Below are 20,362 nucleotides of genomic sequence, written 5' to 3' on the forward strand. Positions count from 1 at the left end.
AAAAACAAAAAAAAAACATAAAAAGGCCCCCATGGGAAAAAAAAAAACAAAAAAATACCCCAAAAAACCCAAATACCCCAATATCAAGGGACTAAAAGACCCAAAAAAACCCTAAAACCAAGGGGAAAAAAACCTGAAAAAAACCCCCCAAAAACCTCAAAAAATCCCCAAAAAACCCCACCCCCACCCCCCAAGTTCATTTTTGGGGGTTCCTCTGACCCCCCTCCCCCACCCCCACCCATCCCCCCCAAGGACGAGAGGCGGGGTCACATTTTGGGGTGATTTGGGGCAGTTCTAGAGCGGCTCGGGGGGGCTGGGGGGGGGCTCGGGGGGCGCCGGGGGCAGCGTGAGGATGAGGAGGCTCGAGGCCAGGAGGAAGGCGCCGGCTGCCAGGAAGGAGACGGTGAAATCGCCGGTGACGTCGCGGAGCCAGCCTGGGGGGGAACGGCGGCGTTGGGGGGACCTGGAACCGCCCAAAATGGCGGGTTCTGGGTCACCCAACCCAACTGGGACACCCCAACCCACCCTTGGGTGCTCCTCGATGGGTTCTGGGTCACCCAACCCAACTGGGACACCCCAACCCATCATTGGGTGCTCCTCAATGGGTTCTGGGTCACCCAACCCAACTGGGACACCCCAACCCACCCTTGGGTGCTCCTCGATGGGTTCTGGGTCACCCAACCCAACTGGGACACCCCAACCCATCATTGGATGCCCCCCACGTGTTGGGTTCTGGGTCACCCAACTCCACATCCCCAAAACCCAAGTTCTAGACCCTCCAACCCCCAACCCACCCCCCCTTTCTCCCAACCCCCACCGTGTTCTAGACCCCCCAACTCCCCCAGTTCCCCACCATGTTCTAGACCGCCCAACCCCAATCTTCCCCCCTTTCTCCCGCCCCTCATCGTGTTCTAGACCCCACAAACCCCCCAAACTCCCCCATGCTCAAGACCCCCCAACTCCCCCAGTTCCCCCCACTCCCTCCCAGTTCCCCCATTCCCCCCCAGTCCCGCCCACGTTCTAGACCCCCCAACCCCCCAGTCGCCCCCAGTGCCCCCCGTACCCGCCAGCGGCGCCCCCAGCAGGGACCCCGCGCTCTCCACCATCTGCATGACCCCGATGGCCATGGCCGCCCCGCGGGCCCCGACCACCTGGGCCACGCCGGCGAACTGCAGCGGCGCGCACGGCCCCCCGCGCAGCCCCGTGCGCCGCCGCCAGCGCCAGCAGCGCCCGAAAACTTCGTCCCCAGCGGCGTCACCAGGGCCGCCAGCCCCCGCCAGCGCCGCCCAGGCCGCCAGCTGCCGCAGCGCCGCCGCCCGGCCGCTCCGCCAGCCAACCCGCGCGCAAGCGCCCGGCGCCCGTCCAGCGCGGCCATGGCGGCTACCACGCGCGGCGGCGCGGCGCCCGTCGCAGCCCAGCTCCAGCGCGGCCGGCGCCGCGGTATCGAACGGCACGTAGTAGCCCAGATCCAGCAGGGCGGGGCGGCGGCGTAGCGCAGGAAGGCCCGCGGCGCGCAGCCGCCGGAGGGTTCCGGAAGGTTCCGGAGGCTCCGGAGGGGTGCGAGGGAGGAGGGCGGAGGAGGCGGCGCGCGCCACGAGGTGCAGGGAGACGGCGGCGGGAGGAGGAGGCGCCCCGCGCCAGCCGTACGAGTCCAGGGCGGGCGGGAGCAGCGGGGCCAGGCCAGGCCCGAGCGGCGGCACCGGAGGGCGACGGAGGTGGCGAGGCCCGCGCGCGGGGAACCAGCGGGGACGGGCGCCCGAGGCGGCGTGAAGGACAGGGACCAGCCCAGGCCTGCGGGGCGGGGCAGGATACGGGGTTAGACAGGGGTTTGGGGGGGTTCTGGATGGTTCTATGGGGGTTAGACAGGGGTTTGGGGGGGTTCTGGATGGTTCTATGGGGTTAGACAGGGGGTTTGGGGGGTTCTGGATGGTTCTATGGGGTTAGACAGGGGTTTGGGGGGTTCTGGATGGTTCTATGGGGTTAGACAGGGGTTTGGGGGTTCTGGATGGTTCTATGGGGTTAGACAGGGGTTTGGGGGGGTTCTAGATGGTTCTATGGGGTTAGACAGGGGTTTGGGGGGTTCTAGATGGTTCTATGGGGTTAGACAGGGGTTTGGGGGGTTCTAGATGGTTCTATGGGGTTAGATGGGTTCTGGATCCAGCGGGACACGGTGGCCAGGGCGGGCGTGAAGGACAGGGACCAGCCCAGGCCTAAGGGGGACATCGGGATGGGGCAGGTTGGGGGGTCGGATGAGGTTTGGGAGGGTTCTAGGTAGCTCTATGGGTTTGTGTGGTGTTTGGGAGGTTCTAGGTCATTCTATGGGGCTACATGAGGATTTGGGGGTTCTAGGTCATTCTACGGGGGCGTCACATGAGGGTTGGGAGGGTTCTAGGTCATGCAATGGGGTGGGAAATGTGAGGATATGGATTCTAGGTCCCCAGTGCTTCCCAGTCCCTCCCAGTATATCCCAGTACCTGTCAGCCCCCCCAGGCTCAGGTACAGGTGCTCCCCAGTATATCCCAGTTTATCCCAGTATACCCCAGTACCTGTCAGCCCCCAGGCTCGGTCCCGTGCTCCAGTATATCCCAGTTTATCCCAGTATACCCCAGTACCTGTCAGCCCCCCCAGGCTCAGGTACAGGTGCTCCCCAGTATATCCCAGTTTATCCCAGTATATCCCAGTACCTGTCAGCCCCCCCAGGCTCAGGTACAGGTGCTCCCCAGTATATCCCAGTATACCCCAGTACCTGTCAGCCCCCCCAGGCTCAGGTACAGGTGCTCCAGGCGGGTGGCGAAGGCTCCCAGGAACAGCCCCGCCCCCGCCAGGGCCCCCCCGGCCATGGCCACGCCCCTGGGGCCGAACCGGGCGCTGAGCGCCGCCGCCAACGGGCCTGGGGGGAAACCCTTACTGGGAGCACTGGGAGCACTGGGAGCACTGGGGGTGCCCCATCAGACCCTCCCAGTGCTCCTGAGGGAACCTCCCAGTGCTCCCAGTGCTCCCAATTCCCCCAATGCCCTCAGTTCCCCCATCACTCCCATCACCCCCAGTCCCTCCCAGTGCCCCCAGTGTCCCTCTGTCTGTCTGTCTGTCCGTCCGTCTCACCGCCGAGCTGCAGCGCCGCCAAGGGGGCAGGAGCCCACCCAGTTCCCCCGTTATCCCCATTATCCCCATTACCCCCATCACTCCCAGTGCCCTCAGTGTGTCCATGTGTCTGTCTGTCCGTCCCAATGTCTGTCTGTCTGTCCATCCGTCCCTCTTACCGCCGAGCTGCAGCGCCGCCAGAGGGGCAGGAGCCCACCCAGTCCCCCATTGTCCCCATTGTCCCCATCACTCCCAGTGTCCCCAATGTCTGTCTGTCCGTCCCGATGTCTGTCTGTCCGTCCGTCCGTCCGTCCCTCTTACCGCCGAGCTGCAGCGCCGCCAGGGGGCAGGAGCCCACCCAGTCCCCCCATTGTCCCCATTATCCCCATCACTCCCAGTGTCCCCAATGTCTGTATGTCCGTCCCGATGTCTGTCTGTCCGTCCGTCCGTCCCTCTTACCGCCGAGCTGCAGCGCCGCCAGGGGGCAGGAGCCCACCCAGGCCTGCGCGCGCGCCCCGGCCCCGAAGGCGCCGCCCAGCGGCGGCAGGCACAGCCCGAGCGCGCGCACCGAGCCGCTCACCAGCGCCACCTGCAGGAACGCGGCCGAGAGCGCCGGGAGCGCGCCCGGGGGGAACGGCCACGAGGGAGCCAGGGCGGGGACAGGGGGGGGACAGCGGGACAGAGGGACAGCGGGACAGATGGACAGTGAGGGGACAGCGGGGGGACACTGGGACACCGAGGCAATGGGGGTCACGGGAGCGCACCCGGGGGGAACGGCCACGAGGGAGCCGGGGCGGGGACAGGGGGGACAGCAGGGACAGAGGGACAGTGAGGGGACACTGTGGGGACACCGGGACAGACAGACACAGGGGGGACTGAGGGACAGTGAGGGGTCACAGGGACAATGAGGGGTCACAGGGACAGACAGACAGTGAAGGGACAGCGGGACACGGGGACAGTGAACAGCAGGGACAGACGGACACAGGCACTCAGGGACAGTGAGGGGACAGCGGGACAGACAGACAGTGAAGGGACAGTGTGGGGACACCGGGACAGGCGGACACAGGGGGCACCGAGGGACAGTGAGGGGTCACAGGGACAATGGGGGGTCACAGGGACAGACAGACAGTGAGGGGAAAGTGAACAGCAGGGACAGACGGACACAGGGGGCACCGAGGGACAGTGAGGGGTCACAGGGACGCCGAGGGGGTCACCGGGGACACCGGGCAATGGGGGTCACGGGAGAGAGACCGGGGGGAGCGGGCACGGGAGAGCCAGGGCGGGGGGACCAAGGGACAGTGAGGGGACAGACGGACAGTGAGGGGACACGGGGACAGTGAAGAGACACGGGGACAGTGAGGGGACAGACGGACAGTGAGGGGACACGGGGACAACGGTCAGGAGGCCACAGGAACGCACCCGGCGGGAACGGCCATGAGAGAGCCAGGGCAGGGGGACACGGGGGGCGGACACCGGGACAGTGAGGGGACACCGGGGTCACCAGGGGTCACGGGGGGGTCACGGATTTAGGGGGTCGCAAGAGGTCAGGGGTGACCCAGGCGCTTGTTTGTGGGAGGGGGGGGATCCCAGGGGGGTCCCCCAAAGTGCAGCAGCCTGGAAAGAAGAGGGACCCGGGGTCACAGAGGGGTCACAGAGGGGTCATGGGGGGGTCACGGGGGGTCTCAAGGGGTCAGGGACCCAAAATTCTGGGAGGGACAGCGAGGTCAGGGGTCACCAGGGGGCTCAAGGGGACCCTGGTGGGGTTTGAGGGGGGGTCCCAGGTGATTGGGGGGTCCCGGGGGGGTCCCAGGTGGGTTTGGGGGGGGTCCCAGGGTCCTCTCCCGCTCCGTACCTGGCGCAGCTCAGGGAAAGCTTGGGGGGGGGGGATGGGGGGGGGGGCGAAGTCCCCTGGAGGGGGCGGGGGGGGTCACCCGTGTCCTGTGAGGGGAGGGGGAGGGGTCGCTGTTAATTAATCATCGATCCATCCCCCCCCCCCCCCAGACCCGTGCAAAGGGCGGCCGGGAGGGGGGCGGGGCCTCCTGTTCTTAGCCCCGCCCCATTTTTGGTCCTCAGCCAAGATGGCACCGCCCGCTTGCCCTCACTCAAAATGGCGCCAGAAATTAAACCCCGCCCCCTTTTTGCCCACACACAAAATGGCGCCTGCCCTTACACAAAATGGCGCCCGCCCTCACACAAAATGGCGCCCGCCCTCACCAAAGATGGCGCCGCGGCTTCAAGTCCCCGCCTCCCCGGGCCCCGCCCCCGCGCGGGGCACGCCGGGAACGGGGGATTCCCCAGCGCGTGAGGCGCGGGAAGCACCGGAGGTACCGGGGAGGCCCCGGGGGGGATTTGGGGCGTCCCGGGCGGAATTTGGGGGGTCCCGGGGGGTCCCGGGGGGTCCCGGGGTCCGTGAGGGGATCTGGGGGGTCCCTGAGGTCCGTGAGGGGATTCTGGGGGGTCCTGGGCGGATTTTGGGGGGTCCCGGGAGTCCCTGAGGGGCTCGGGGGTTCGGGGGGACCCCCCCAGCCCTGAGGGGTCAGTGGGGGAGGGAGGGGCACCCCAAAAACGGCGAGGGGGGAGGGGCCCAAAATGGCGGGGGGGTCCCCCAAATTTTGACTGAATTTTACCCAGATTTTTTCCAATTTTTACCCAATTTTTACCCAGATTTTTCCGACTTTTTCCCCGGTTTTTACCCAAAATTTTACCCAAATCGGGCAAAATTTCATTCCGGAAGGGGGGAGGGGGCGTGGCTTCAAGAAGGGGGCGTGGCTTGGTCTGGTTTGGCGGGGACCCCCCCCCTTTTAAAAAATCGAATTTTTGGGGTCACCCCCCAAAAAAGGAGATTTCCCCCCAAAATCGGGGCTCCCAAATTTTACTCAAATTTTACCATTTTCTGTCCAAACTTTGCCCAAAGTTTACTTAAGATATTGCCCGAATTCCTGCCAATTTTTGCCCAAATTTTACTCAATTTTAACCCAAATTTACTCAAATTTTACCCAAATTCTGCCCTAATCTTCCCTGAATTTTACCCAAAATTTAGCCAAACTTCACCCAAATTTTAGCAAAACTTTACCCAAGTTTAACCGATACTTTACCCAAGTTTTATCCAAATTTTATGCAAAATTTGCCTAATTTTTGACCAATTTTTACCCATTTTTTTACCCCAATTTTGGCCAATTTTTATCCATATTTTACCTAATTTTTACCTAAATTTGCCCAAATTTTATCTAGTTTTTACCCAGTTTTTGCCCAAACTTTGCCCAAATTGTACCCAATGTTTACCCCAGTTTTACCCAAACTTTATTCAAATGTTACCCAGGTTTTTTCCAATTTTTATCCAGTTTTACCCAATTTTTACCCAACTTTTGTCCAAATTTTACTCAAATTCTACCTGAATATTGCCCAAACTTTACCCAAATCTTGCCCAAATTTTACCCAATTTTTGCTGAAATTCTACCCAAATTTTATCTATTTTTTACCCAATTTTTGCCCCAATTTTACCCAAACATCATTCAAATTTTGCCCAAACTTCACCCAAAATTTACCCTATTTTTGTCCAGTTTTACCCAATTTTTACCCAACTTTTGCCCAATTTTTACTCAAATTCTACCCAAATATTGCCCAAATCCTGCCCAAATTCTACATAAATTGACCCAACTGAACTTTGCCCAAATTTTACCCAATCTTTGCTCAAATTCTACCCAAATTTTATCTATTTTTTACCCCAATTTTACCCATACTTTATTCAATTTTTACCCAAACTTCACCCAAAACTTACCCTATTTTTATCCAGTTTTACCCAACTTTTGCCCAATTTTTACTCAAATTCTCAAATACTCAGTATTACCCAAATCTTGCCCAAATTTTACATAAATTTACCCAAACTTTGCCCGAATTTTATCCAATTTTTGCTCAAATTTTATTCATTTTTTACCGAATTTTTGCCCAAATCGAGCAAGATTTGCTTGCTGAATGGGGGAAAGGGGGCGTGGCTTAAAGAAGGGGCGTGGCTTAAGGAAGAGGAAATTGCTTTATAAAAGGGGCGTGGTAAAAAGGGGGCGTGGCTTAAAGAAAGGGGGCGTGGCTTAAGGAAGATGCAATTGCTTTATGAAAGGGGGCGTGGCTTAAGGAAGGGGGCGTTGCTTAAGGAAGATGCAATTGTATATAAAAGGGGGCGTGGCTTAAGAAGGGGGCGTGGCTTGGGCCGGTTTGGCGGGACCCGCAGTTGAAATAAAAGGGAATTTTCGGGCTCGGCCCCAAAATCCGCGGATTTCGCCCCAAAATCCGGAATTTGCCGCAGGGGTGCCCCGGGGCCGCCCCTCCCCCACCATGGCCGAGCATCTGCAGCTCCTGGAGGGCGAAGGGTTCCTGGATCTGTGGAACATGTGAGCAGTTTTGGGGCGATTTCGGGGGATTTTGGGATTTTTTGGGAGGATTTTGGGGTTTTTTGTAGAGGGGTTTGGGGGGTTTATTTGGTCTATTTGGGGTTTTTTTGGGGTTGATTTGGGATTTTGGGGGAGATTTTTGGGTTGATTTGGGATTTTGGGGAGGTCTTGCGGAGGATTTTGGGGTTGATTTGGGATTTTTGGGGTTTATTTGGCATTTTTGGGGTTATTTTGGATTTTTTGGGGGGATTTCTTTTAAGGTTTACGTGGGATTTTGGGGCTTTTTGAGGTATTTTTTGGGATTGAGGGATTTATTGGGGATTTCTTGGGGTTTATTGGGGGGGTTTGGGGGCATTCTTGGTTTTTTTGGGGATTTTGGGATTTTTTGGGGGTTTGGGGCGGTGAATTTGGGATTTTTGGGGGGCGGGTTGGGTTTGGTTTGGGTTTTTTGGGGGATTTTCGGATTTATTTGGGGTTTGGGGAGATTTTTGAGTTTATTTGGGATTTGTGGGGGGATTTTTGGGTTTATTTGGGACTTTTTTGGGGGGGAACTTTTTGGGGTTTATTTGGGATTTTTTTGGGGGATTTTGAGGTTTTTTGGAGGGAAGTTTTGGGTTTATTTGGGGGGATTTTTATGGGGATTTTTTTGCAGGTTTTTTGTGGGGGTTTGGGGTTTTTTTGAGGTTTTTTTGGTATTTTTTGGGTGACCTTTGACCTTTCCAGGCTGCCCAATAACATCGGTTCCATGCCTGAGGATCTGCTGGAATGGGTGAGCACCAAAAATTGGGGTCAAATCTCCAAAAAATGGGAAAAATTCCCCAAAAAATCCCCAAGGTGGGGAGGGAACCCCAAAAGGGATTGGGGGTGTTCAAAATCCCCCCAAAATTGGGATTTTCCACCCCCAAAATTTGAATTTTCTGCCCCAAAATTGGGATTTTCCACCCCCAAAATTTGGATTTTCTACCCCAAAATTGGGATTTTTTGTCCCAAAATTGGGATTTTTTTTCCCCAAAATTGGGATTTTTTCACCCCCAAAATTGGGATTTTCCACCCCCAAAATTTGAATTTTCTGCCCCAGAATTGGGATTTTCCACCCCAAAATTGGGATTTTTTGTCCCAAAATTGGGATTTTTTTTCCTCAAAATTGGGATTTTTCACCCCAAAATTGGGATTTTTCACCCCCAAAATTTGAATTTTTTGCCCCAAAATTGGGATTTTTTCACCCCCAAAACTGGAATTTTTTTAACCCCAAAATTTGTATTTTTTGTCCCAAAATTGGGATTTTTTCACCCCAAAATTGGGATTTTTCACCCCCAAAATTTGTATTTTTTGCCCCAAAATTGGGATTTTTCACCCCAAAATTGGGATTTTTCACCCCCAAAATTTGAATTTTTTGTCCCAAAATTGGGATTTTTTCACCCCCAAAATTGGAATTTTTTTACCCCCAAAATTTGTATTTTTTGTCCCAAAATTGGGATTTTTTCACCCCAAAATTGGGATTTTTCACCCCCAAAATTTGAATTTTTTGCCCCAAAATTGGGATTTTTTCACCTCCAAAGTTGGGATTTTTTCACCCCCAAAATTGGGATTTTTCACCCCCAAAATTTGTATTTTTTGTCCCAAAATTGGGATTTTTCACCCCAAAATTGGGATTTTTCACCCCCAAAATTTGTATTTTTTGTCCCAAAATTGGGATTTTTTCACCCCAAAATTGGGAATTTTTTTACCCCCAAAATTTGTATTTTTTGTCCCAAAATTGGGATTTTTTCACCCCAAAATTGGGATTTTTCACCCCCAAAATTTGTATTTTTTGTCCCAAAATTGGGATTTTTTCACCCCAAAATTGGGATTTTTCACCCCCAAAATTGGGATTTTTTCGCCCCCACAATTTGAATTTTTCCCCAAAACCGCGCGTTTTCTCTCGCCCCTCCCCCGCAGGAGCTGAGCCCCCCGGAGCCCCCCGGGGTGGGGGAGGGGCGGGCGCTGCCCCCTCCCCCCGCCGAGCCCCCCCCGCCCCTCCCCTCGGCCGTGGTCCCGTCCACCGAGGATTACGGGGGGGAGCACGACTTCCGGGTGGAGTTCCGGGAAACGGGCACGGCCAAGAGCGTCACCTGCACCGTGAGTGGGAAATGGGGGGAAAAACGGGGATTTGGGGAAAAACGGGGATTTGGGGAAAAACGGTGAAAAAATGGGGAAAAACGGGCAAAAACGGGGAAAAACGGGCAAAAATGGGGGAAATTGGAGTAATGGGAACAGCCAAGAGCGTCACCTGCACCGTGAGTGGGAAATGGGGGGAAAACGGGGATTTGGGGAAAAACGGGGAAAAACAGGCGAAAAACGGGGAAAAACGGGCAAGGAATGGGGGAAAAATAGGGGAAATGGGGATAATGGTAACGGCCAAGAGCGTCACCTGCACCGTGAGTGGGAAATGGGGGGAAAAACGGGGATTTGGGGAAAAACGGGGATTTGAGGAAAAACGGGGGAAAAATGGGGAAAAACGGGCAAAAAACAGCGAAAAATGGGCGAAAAACAGGCAAAAAATGGGGGAAATTGGAGTAATGGGAACGGCCAAGAGCGTCACCTGCACCGTGAGTGGGGTTTGGGGCGAAAAACGGGGATTTTGGGAAAAAACGGGGGAAAAATCAGTGAAAAAATGGGGAAAAACGGGCAAAAACCAGCGAAAAACGGGCGAAAAACAGGCAAAAAATGGGGGAAAAATGGGGGAAAACGAGTGAAAAATGGGGGGAAATGGGGAAATAATGGGGGAAATGGGAATAATGGGAACAGCCAAGAGCGTCACCTGCACTGGGAGTGAGAAATGGGGTGAAAAACGGGGATTTGGGGAAAAAACGGGGGAAAAATGGGGAAAAAATGGTGAAAAAATGGGGAAAAACAGGTGAAACACAGTGAAAAATGGGGGAAAATGGGGAAATAATGGGGGAAATGGGAATAATGGGAACGGCCAAGAGCGTCACCTGCACCGTGAGTGGGGTTTGGGGGGAAAAACGGGGATTTTGGGAAAAAACGGGGGAAAAATCAGTGAAAAAATGGGGAAAAACGGTCAAAAAATTGGGGAAAAACGGTGAAAAAATGGGGGGAAAATGGGGAAGTAATGGGGGAAGTGGGAATAATGGGAACAGCCAAGAGCATCACCTGAGTGAGAATTGGGGTGAAAAACGGGGATTTTGGGGAAAAACCGGGAAAAAATGTGAGAAAAACGTTGAAAAAATGGGGAAAACGGGCAAAAGACGGCAAAAAACGGGCAAGGAATGGGGGAAAAATGGGGGAAATGGGAATAATGGGAACAGCCAAGAGCCTCACCTGCACTGGGAGTGAGAATTGGGGTGAAAAACGGGGATTTTGGGGAAAAACGGGGAAAAAATGCGAGAAAGACGTTGAAAAAATGGGGAAAACGGGCAAAAAACGGGGGAAAATGGGGAAAAACGGGCAAGGAATGGGGGGGAAATGGGGGAAATTGGAGTAATGGGAATGGCCAAGAGTGTCACCTGCACCATGAGTGGGGTTTGGGGTGAAAAACAGGGATTTTGGGAAAAAACCGGGGAAAAATCGATGAAAAAATGGTGAAAAACAGCTGAAAAACGGGCAAAGAATGGGGGAAAACGGGCAAAAAACAGTGAAAAATGGGGGGAAAATGGCAAAAAATGGGGGAAAGAATGGGGGAAATGGGAATAATGGGAACGGCCAAGAGCCTCACCTGCACTGGGAGTGAGAATTGGGGTGAAAAACGGGGATTTGGGGAAAAACGAGAAAAAAGAGGGGAAAATAACAGGGTGAAACGGGAAAAAGAATGGGAAATATGGGGGAAATGGGAAAAATGGGGAAAAATGGGAAGTGGGGGGAAAAGGGATTTTTATGGGGTTTTGGTGGAGTGTCTATGGGGTTTCTATGGTATGGGGTGTCTATGGGGTTTTTGGTGTCCGGGTGGGATTTTATGGGGATTTTTTGTTTTGGGGTTTGCTTCTACGGGATTTTTATGGGGTTTTTTTGCTCTGGGGTTGTTCCCAGTCCCTCCCAGTAACTCCCAGTCTCTCCCAGTACTCCCCAGCCCTGAACAAGCTGTTCTGGATGGGTTTCTATGGGGATTTTTTGGTTTGGGGTTTATTTTTATGGGGTTTTTGGTTCCCAGTCCCCCCCAGTAACCCCCAGTTCCCCCCAGTACTCCCCAGCCCTGAACAAGCTGTTCTGGGGGGTTTCTATGGGGTTTCTATGGGGTTTCTATGGGGTTTCTATGGGGTTTCTATGGGGTTTATTTTATTTCTGGATGGATTTCCATGGGGTTTCTCTGTTTCTGGGTTTATTTTTATGGGGATTTGGTATTTCCGTCGGGATTTTTGGTTCCCAGTCCTCCCCAGTAACCCCCATTTTCCCCCCCAATACTCCCCGGCGCTGAACAAGCTGTTCTGGGGGTGTCTATGGGGTTTCTATGGGGTTTCTATGGGGTTTATTTGTTTCTGGATGGGTTTCTATGGGGATTTTTTGGTTTGGGGTTGATTTTTATGGGGTTTTTGGTTCCCATTTCCCCCCCAGTACTCCCCAGCGCTGAACAAGCTGTTCTGGATGGGTTTCTATGGGGATTTTTTGGTTTGGGGTTGATTTTTATGGGGTTTTTGGTTCCCAGTACTCCCCGGCGCTGAACAAGCTGTTCTGGGGGGTGTCTATGGGGTTTGGTCTATGGGGTTTCTATGGAGTTTCTATGGGGTTTATTTGTTTCTGGATGGGTTTCTATGGGGTTTTTTTTTTGGGGTTATTTTATGGGGTTTATTTGTTTCTGGATGATTTATGGGGATTTTTTGGTTTGGGGTTTATGGGGTTTTGGTTCCCATTTCCCCAGTACTCCCCGGGGGACTGTTCTGGGGTTTTATTATGGGTTCTATGGGTCTATGGGGATTTTTGTTTGGGGTTATTATGTTTTTGGTTCCCATCCCCATACCCACCTGAACACTGTTCTGGGGTGCTAGATTCTATGTTCTGTGGATTTTTTGGGTTTTAGGTATGTTGATGATTGGATGGGTTGATTTTTATGTTTGGTTCCCATTTCCCCCAGTACTCCCCAGCGCTGAACAAGCTGTTCTGGATGGGTTTCTATGGGGATTTTTTGGTGTGGGGTTGATTTTTATGGGGTTTTTGGTTCCCAGTACTCCCCGGCGCTGAACAAGCTGTTCTGGGGGTGTCTATGGGATTTCTATGGGGTTTCTATGGGGTTTCTATGGGGATTTTTTGGTTTGGGGTTGATTTTTATGGGGTTTTTGGTTCCCATTTCCCCCCCAGTACTCCCCAGCCCTGAACGAGCTGTTCTGGGGGTGTCTATGGGGTGTCTATGGGGTTTCTATGGGGTTTATTTGTTTCTGGATGGGTTTCTATGGGGATTTTTTGGTTTTGGGTTGATTTCTATGGGGTTTATTTGTTTCTGGATGGGTTTCTATGGGGATTTTTTGGTGTGGGGTTGATTTTTATGGGGTTTTTGGTTCCCAGTACTCCCCGGCGCTGAACAAGCTGTTCTGCCGCCTGGCCAAGCCGTGCCCGGTGCAGGTGCGCGTGGGGGTCCCGCCGCCCCCCGGGGCGCTGCTGCGCGCCCTGGCCGTGTACAAGAAAGCCGAGCACGTGGCCGAGGTGGTGCGGAGGTGCCCCCACCACGAGCGGGCCGGGGGCGACAGCGAGGGTGAGAAACTGGGGGACACCGGGAAATTGGGGGGAAAAATTGGGGAAAAAATTGGGGAAAAAATTGGGGAAAAATGGGGAGAAATTTGGGAAAAAATGGGGGAAAATTGGGAAAAAATTGGGGGGAAATTGGGAAAAAAATAAGGGGGGAAGTGGGGGAAAATTGGGAAAAAATTGGGGGAAAATCGGGGGGAATTTGAGAAAAAATGGGGGAAAATTGGGGGAAAATTGAGAAAAATTGGGGGCAAGATTGGGTAAAAATTGGGGGAAATTGGGGAAAAATTGGGGGAAAATTGGGAAAACATTGGCGGAAAATTGGGGGGAAATTGGGAAAAAAATTAGGGGATTGGGGGAAAGTTGGGAAAAAACTGCGGGGAATTTGGGGAAAAAATTAGGGGCGAAATTGGTGGAAAATTGGGGGAAAATTGGGAAAAAATTAGGGGGGAAATGGGAAAAAAATTAGGGGGGAATTGGGGGGAAATTGGGAAAAAATTGGGGAGAAAAAAAGGGAAAATTGGGAAAAAATTGGGGGGCATTGGGAAAAAATGGGGGGAAATTCTAGGAAAAGGGGTGGGGGAAATTAAAAAAAAAAAATTTAGGGGCAGAGACCCTAAAAATGTTGGGGGTGGTTGTATAAATTGGGGGAGGGCTGATTTGGGGGTTCTGGGGCTGATTTTGGGATTTAATTTGGAGCTGATTTTGGGGTTTTTGGGGTTGATTTTGGGGCTGATTTTTGGGAGTTTTGGAGCAGATTTTGGGGTTAATTTTGGGGTTAATTTTGGGGCTAATTCGGGGATTTTGGGGTTGATTTGGGGGCTGATTTGATGGGTGATTTTGGGGTTAATTTTGGGGTTAATTTTGGATTTTTGGGGTCTCCCCAGGCAACGCCCCCGCCCAGCACCTGATCCGGGTGGAGGGGAACCCCCAGGCTCGGTACCAGGACGATGAAACCACCAAGAGACACAGCGTGGCCGTGCCCTACGAACCCCCCGAGGTGACCCCAAAACCCCAAAAATCCCAAAAACCCAAAAAATCCCCAAATCCCCAAAAAATTCCCCCAAAAATGCCCAAATCTCTACTGAAATCCCTGCAGAAATGCCAAATAAAAACCCCAAAATCTCAAATAAAAACCCCAAAATCCCCTCAGAGCCCCAATGTGATTGTGCCCTATGAACTCCCCGAGGTGACCCCAAAAATCCCAAAAAATCCCAAAAACCCCAAAATCCCCAAATCGCCATTGAAATCCCTGCAGAAATCCCAAATAAAATCCCCAAAAAAATCCCCAAAATCCTCTCAGAGCCCCAGCATGGCCGTGCCCTACGAACCCCCCGAGGTGACCCCAAAAATCCTTTAAACCCTAAAAAACCCCCAAACCCAAAATCCCCATTGAAATCCCTGCAGAAATCCCAAAGAACGGCCTCAAAATCCCAAATAAAAGCCCCAAAATCCCAAATAGAAACCCCAAAATCAAAAAAAAATCCCCTAACAGCATCCCCCCCTCATTGCCAGGTGGTTTTGGGGTCTTTTGGGGTTTTTTTGAGTGGTTTTGGGGCTTTTTTTTGGGGTGGTTATGGGGTATTTTTTGGGGATGGTTTTGGGATATTTTTGGGGTGTTTTGGGAGGTGATTCTGGGCTTTGTTTTGGGGTGGTTTTGGGGGGTTTTTTGAGTATTTTGGGGGTAATTGTGGGATTTTTTTTGGAGTTGGTTTTGGGGTTTTTTGGGGTTTTTTTGGGGGTGTGTTTGGTATTTTTTTAGTCGATTTTGGGGTTTGTTTAGGGGTTTTATTGGGTATTTTTGGGGGTTTTTTGGGTGTTTTTGGGGGTGATTGTGGGCTCTGTTTTGGGGTGGGTTTGGGGTGGGTTTTTTGGGTGGTTTTAGGGTTTTTTTAGGGTTCTGAGCACTTTTCCCCGTTCCCAGGTGGGCTCGGAGTGCACCACGGTGCTGTACAACTTCATGTGCAACAGCTCCTGCATGGGGGGCATGAACAGGAGACCCATCCTCACCATCCTCACCCTGGAGACGCCTGGGTGAGCCCCAAAAACCCCGAAAATAACCCCAAAAAAATCTCCCAAAAAAACTCCCCCAAAAAGCCCCAAAAATCCTCCCCAAACCCCCCCCCACCAAAAACCCCAAAAAACCCAAAAACCTGGGCACGAACAGGAGACCCATCCTCACCATCCTCACCCTTGAGGCACCTGGGTGAGCCCCAAATACCCCAAAAACACCCCAAAAACACCCCAAAAAAATCTCCCAAAAACCCTCCAGAAAATTCCCCCAAAAATCACCCCCAAAAACCCCAAAAATCTCAAATAAAACCCAAAAAACCCCAAAACCTGGGCATGAACAGGAGACCCGTCCTCACCATCCTCACCCTGGAGACGCCTGGGTGAGCCCCCAAAAACCCCAAAAACACCCCAAAAAATCTCCCAAAGAAACTCCAGAAAATTCCCCCCAAAATCGCCCCCAAAAACCCAAAAAACCCCAAAAAAACCCCCAAAAAAACCCAGAAACACCCCAAAAAAATTGCCAAAAAAACTCCAAAAAATTCCCCCGAATATCCCCCCCAAAAACCCCAAAAAACTCAAAAAAAAACCCCAAAAAACCCAAAATCTGGGCATGAACAGGAGACCCGTCCTCACCCTTGAGGGAACTGGGTAAACCCAAAAAACCCCAAAAATCCCCCCGAAAATCCCCCCAAAAAACGGCAAAACCCAGGAGCCTTCACCTTAAAAATCTTGGAGCTCTAACCCCAAAAAATGAGGGTTTTTCTCTAAAAAATTGGGGGTTTTGGTCAAAAATTTGGATTTTTCTGCTCTAAAGTTTGCTTTTTCTGGGTCTAAAAATGCGGGGATCCCCCCCCAAAACGCAGAATTTGTCACCCCAAAATTTGGGTTCTCTCACCCCAAAAATCTGAACTTTATCACCCCAAAAAAAAGAGATTTTTTTTTCCCGAAAATTTGGAATTTTTTGCTCTAAAATCCTTTATTTCTGGCCCTGAAAACGCAGAATCTTTTTAAAATGTTTTGAGGAGATTCTGAATGGGTTTTGGGGTAATTTTGGATGATTTTGGGGTCCCCAATGCCGATTTTAGGGGTCAGATCCTGGGCCGGTGCTGTTTCAAGGTTCGGGTTTGCGCCTGAATTTGGGATTTTTGGGGTCCCTGGATGGATCAGGGTGGGGATTTTTGGGGTTCCCCAGATTTTGGGGGTTCCCCACGATGTTTTTGGGGTAATTTTGGATGATTTTGGGATCCCCAATGCCGTTTTAGGGTCAGATCCTGGGCCGGCGCTGTTTCGAGGTTCGGGTCTGCGCCTGCCCCGGGCGGGATCGGCGCCACGAGGAGGAGACCCAGCGCAAAAGGGGCGGGGCCAAGGGCGGGGCCAAGAGAGGTGAGGGTGGGGCCAAACCGGGAGAGGGCGGTGCTTCGGTGTGGGCGGGGCCAAACCGGGAGAGGGGCGGGGCCAAGGGAGATGATGAAGTGGCTGGGGTGGGGCCGGTGGGTGTGGCCTAAGCTTGGGTGGGGCGGGGCCAATAGAGTTAAGAGTGAGGTGGGGCGGGGCCAAGATAGATGAGGGCGTGGCTTCAGTGGGGGCGGGGCCAAAGGACGTGAGGCAGGATATGGCTGGGGTGGGGCTTGGTGGGTGTGGCCTAATCTTGGATGGGGTGGGGCCTCTGAAGGGGCGTGGCATGATGTGGGGTGGGGGGTGGGGCCTGGATGAGTGTGGGTGGAGCCTGATCCGGTAGCGGGTGTGGCCTAAATGTGGGTGTGGTCTAAAATGATGTGGCGGTGTGGTTAATAGGAAGCGGGGGCGGAGCTTGAAGTAGGGTGTGGCCCAGCTGGGTGTGGCCAATTGTGGTGAGGGCGGGGCTTGTAGTGGGCAGAGCTAAAGGAGTGTGAGGGCAGGTGGGTGTGGCCTATGCAAAAATAAAGGAGAGGGGCCAATTCTGATGGGTGTGGCCTAATTGGGGCGTGGTTTAATGATTGTGTGGGGTGGGGCAAAAGTGGGCGTGGCTACAGCTGCAGAGGGGTGTGACCTTAATGGGTGTGGTCTAAGAAGGTGTGGCCAGATATGCTAATGAGCAGCTGCCGTGCTCATAAATGGTGGGCGTGGCCAAATCGGGTGTGGCCTAAAAAGGTGTGAGCGATATGCTAATGAGAAGCTGGTTTGCTCATAAGTAATGGGTGTGGCCCAAAAGGGGTGTGACCAGATATGCTAATGAGATGTTGATTTGCTCATAAATAATGGGTATGGCTAAGTTGGGTGTGGCCTATAAAGGTGCGGCCAGTATGCTAACGAGCAGCTGTTGTGCTCATGAATAAGGGGCGTGGCCTCTCGGGGGGGTCTCTGGGGCCCTTCCGGGGGTCCCTGAGCCCCCCCGCCCCTCCCCCAGCCCTGTCCCCCCCGGCCGAGGCCCCCGAGAGCTCCAAGAAGCGCGCGCAGGAGCCCGACGACGACATCTTCCTGCTCAGGGTGCGGATTCGGGGGGATTCGGGGGGATTCGGGGTCCCTGGGGGGGATTCGGGGTCCCTGAGAGTTGTTAGGGGATCCCCGAGGCAAATTCGGGGTCCCAGAGGGTAATTTGGGGTCCCTGGGGGAATTTGGGGTCCCTGAGAGTTGTTAGAGGTCCCAGGGAAGAAATTTGGGGTCCCAGGGGGGAAATTTGGGGTCCCTGGGGGGAAATTTGGGGTCCCAGGGGGGAATTTGGGGTCCCAGGAAGGAAATTTGGGGTCCCTGAGAGTTGTTAGAGGTCCCAGAGGGGAATTTGGGGTCTCTGGGGGGAATTTGGGGTCTCTGGGGGGGATTCGGGGTCCTAGGGGGGGATTTGGGGGAATTCGGGGTCCCTGGGGGAATTCGGGGTCCCTGGGGGGGATTCGGGGTCCCTGGGGGGGATTCGGGGTCTCTGGAAGGAAATTTGGGGTCCCAAGGGTCAAATTTGGAGTCCCTGAGAGTTTTTAGGGGTCCCAGGGGGGGAATTTGGGGTCCCAGGAGAAAAATTCAGGGTCCCAGGATGATAATTTGGGGTCCCCTGGAGGAATTTTGGGGTCCCAGGGGGGAAATTTGGAGTTCTAAGAGGGAAACTTGGGGTTTCAGGGAGAAAATTTAGGGTCCCAGAAGAAAACTTCAGGGTCCCAGGGGGGAAATTTTGGGTCCCACAAGGATTTTAGGGGTCCCAGAGAATGATTTGGGGTGCTAAAGACACAATTTGGGGTCCCTGGGAGGAAATTTGGGGTCCCAAGGGTGAAATTTGGAGTACCTGAGAGTTTTTAGGGGTCCCTGGGGGGAAATTTGGGGTCCCACGGGGATTTTGGGGGATCCCACAGAATGATTTGGGGTCCCAGAAAGTTCCTAGGGCTCCCAGGGGGGAAATTTGGGGTCCCTGAGGGAAATTTGGGGTCCCTGGGGGGAAACTGGGGCTCCCAGGGTGGCAATTTGGGGTCCCTAAAAGTGTTTCCATCCCCTCTGTCACCCCATTTTTTGGGGGGTTCTTGAGGGGTCTCCACCCCTCTCAGGACCCCAATTTTTGGGGGGATCCCTGGGGGGCGCATCCATCCCATTTTTAACCCCATTTTTGGGGGCTCTCCAGCCCTTTTGGGGCCCCCCTGACCCCGTTATTTTTGGGGGGTACCTGGGGGGGTCTCGGCCCTTTTGGGGCCCCCCCTGACCCCGTTATTTTTGGGGTTCAGGTGCGGGGCCGCAAGCGCTACGAGATGTTCTGCAAGGTCAACTACGCCCTGGAGCGAACCTACGACGGGGAGGCGGCCCCCCAAAAGTGAGACCCCCCAAAAAGGGGGTTTGGGGGGCGTTCGGGGGATTTGGGGGGTTTTGGGGTCATTTTGAGGGGATTTGGGGGGAATTTTGGGGTGGTTTGGGGTCACTTTTTAAGGGGTCTGGGGAGAATCTGGGGGTCACTTTTGGGGGGGGGTTGGGGGGAATTTTGGGGGATTTGGGAGGGGTTTGGGGTCGTTTGGGGGGGGTTGGGGGCAATTTGGGGGGGTTTGGGGGTTTTGGGGTCATTTTGAGGGGATTTGGGGTCATTTGGGGGGTTTGAGAGGGTTTGGGGGGCACTTGGTGGGGGGCTTGGGGTCATTTTGGGGCGATTGGAGTCATTTGGGGGAATTTGGGGGGGTTGGGGTCACTTTGGGGGAGTTTCAGAGGTTTTGGGGACAGTTTTGGGGGTTTGGGGGGGTCTGGGGTCATTTTGGGTGGGTTTGGGGGCAGTTCAGGGGTTTTGGGGTCAGTTTGGAGGGGCTGGAAGGGGTCTGGGGTCATTTTAGAGGGAGTTGGGGTAATTTTGGGGGGTTTCGGGGCACTTTGGGGGGATTTGAGGGCAGTTCAGGGGTGTTGGGAGGGTCTGGGGGTCCCTTTTTGGGGGTCTCTTTTCGGGTCCCTTTTTGGGGGATTTTGGGGAGAATTTGGGACTCCAGGATTTTGGGGCGGGTCTCTGACTCTCCCCTCCCCCCCCAACAGGTCCAAGGGGCGGCGCCCGCGGGGGGAGGGGCGGGTGCCCCGTGGGAAAAAGCTCCTCCTAAAGGCGGAGTCGGGCGAGTCCGATTGACCACGCCCCCTTCACCTGCGGGCCCCGCCCCCTTCTCGGAAAGCCCCACCCCCTTCCCCACCCCACCCACCCACCCTCGCTTCCCATTGGCCCTTTTATCCTTGTTAACCCCACCCACTTTTCCTGCATAGCGCCGCCCATTTCACGCTTAGCCACGCCCACTTGTCAATCACTGCTGTAGCCACACCCCCTACTCTTTAAACCACACCCCCTTTCCCCATTATAACCACCCTGCTTTAGCCACGCCCACGTGATTTATGCCCCGTCCTTAAGCCACGCCCCTATGGATTTTATAAACCACGCCCCCATCCTGCATGACATCATGCCTGGCCCCGCCCCTTCGGGTTTTTAAGGTTTTTTTTTTTTATATACAATAAAGGAATTTTTGGTAGCGCCCCTTCCCCACCCTGGGGGTGGCTGGGGGTCCCAGTTTGGGGGGGGGCACTGGGGGGAACTGGGAGCCCAGACTGGGGTGACTGGGAGGGAATTGGGGATCCCGGTTTGGGGTGACTGGGATGGACTGGGATAAACTGGGATCCCAGTTTGGGGTGACTGGGATGGACTGGGATCCCGGTTTGGGGTAACTGGGATGAACTGGGATAAACTGGGGTCCCAGTTTGGGGTGACTGGGATCCCAGTTTGGGGGGGCGGTCCCAGT

At 54.0% G+C, this 20,362-nt stretch overlaps 2 protein-coding genes across 3 annotated transcripts; one reads left to right on the plus strand and one right to left on the minus strand.

Annotated features, from left to right (window-relative positions):
* Window positions 1-294: 294 nt before the first annotated feature.
* Window positions 295-3,712, minus strand: LOC115916350 (monocarboxylate transporter 11-like; the record flags this gene model as incomplete). The annotated part of the gene is made up of 5 exons (XM_030970050.1): window positions 295-434; window positions 1,064-1,791; window positions 2,168-2,210; window positions 2,747-2,890; window positions 3,541-3,712. Coding segments are annotated over 5 exons (1,227 nt in total), but the record flags the coding sequence as incomplete, so codon positions are not given.
* Window positions 3,713-5,332: 1,620 nt separating this feature from the next.
* On the plus strand, window positions 5,333-20,095 carry TP53 (tumor protein p53). Of its 2 annotated transcripts, XM_030970057.1 has the most exons (12): window positions 5,388-5,405; window positions 7,382-7,466; window positions 8,190-8,235; window positions 9,405-9,426; window positions 9,485-9,584; window positions 12,960-13,146; window positions 14,027-14,139; window positions 15,064-15,173; window positions 16,414-16,535; window positions 17,539-17,618; window positions 18,833-18,918; window positions 19,617-20,095. In XM_030970057.1, the coding sequence occupies exons 3-12, from the start codon at window positions 8,232-8,234 to the stop codon at window positions 19,702-19,704; spliced, it is 912 nt and encodes a 303-aa protein (XP_030825917.1). In that variant the 5' UTR covers window positions 5,388-5,405; window positions 7,382-7,466; window positions 8,190-8,231; the 3' UTR covers window positions 19,705-20,095. The 2 variants fall into 2 exon arrangements, with proteins under 2 accessions (XP_030825916.1, XP_030825917.1); XM_030970056.1 differs by having other exon boundaries at window positions 5,333-5,405; window positions 9,405-9,584.
* The last annotated feature ends 267 nt before the right edge of the window (window positions 20,096-20,362 follow it).

Source organism: Camarhynchus parvulus, unplaced genomic scaffold, assembly GCF_901933205.1.
Source record: "Camarhynchus parvulus unplaced genomic scaffold, STF_HiC, whole genome shotgun sequence".
NCBI classification, from domain to species: Eukaryota; Metazoa; Chordata; class Aves; order Passeriformes; family Thraupidae; genus Camarhynchus; species Camarhynchus parvulus.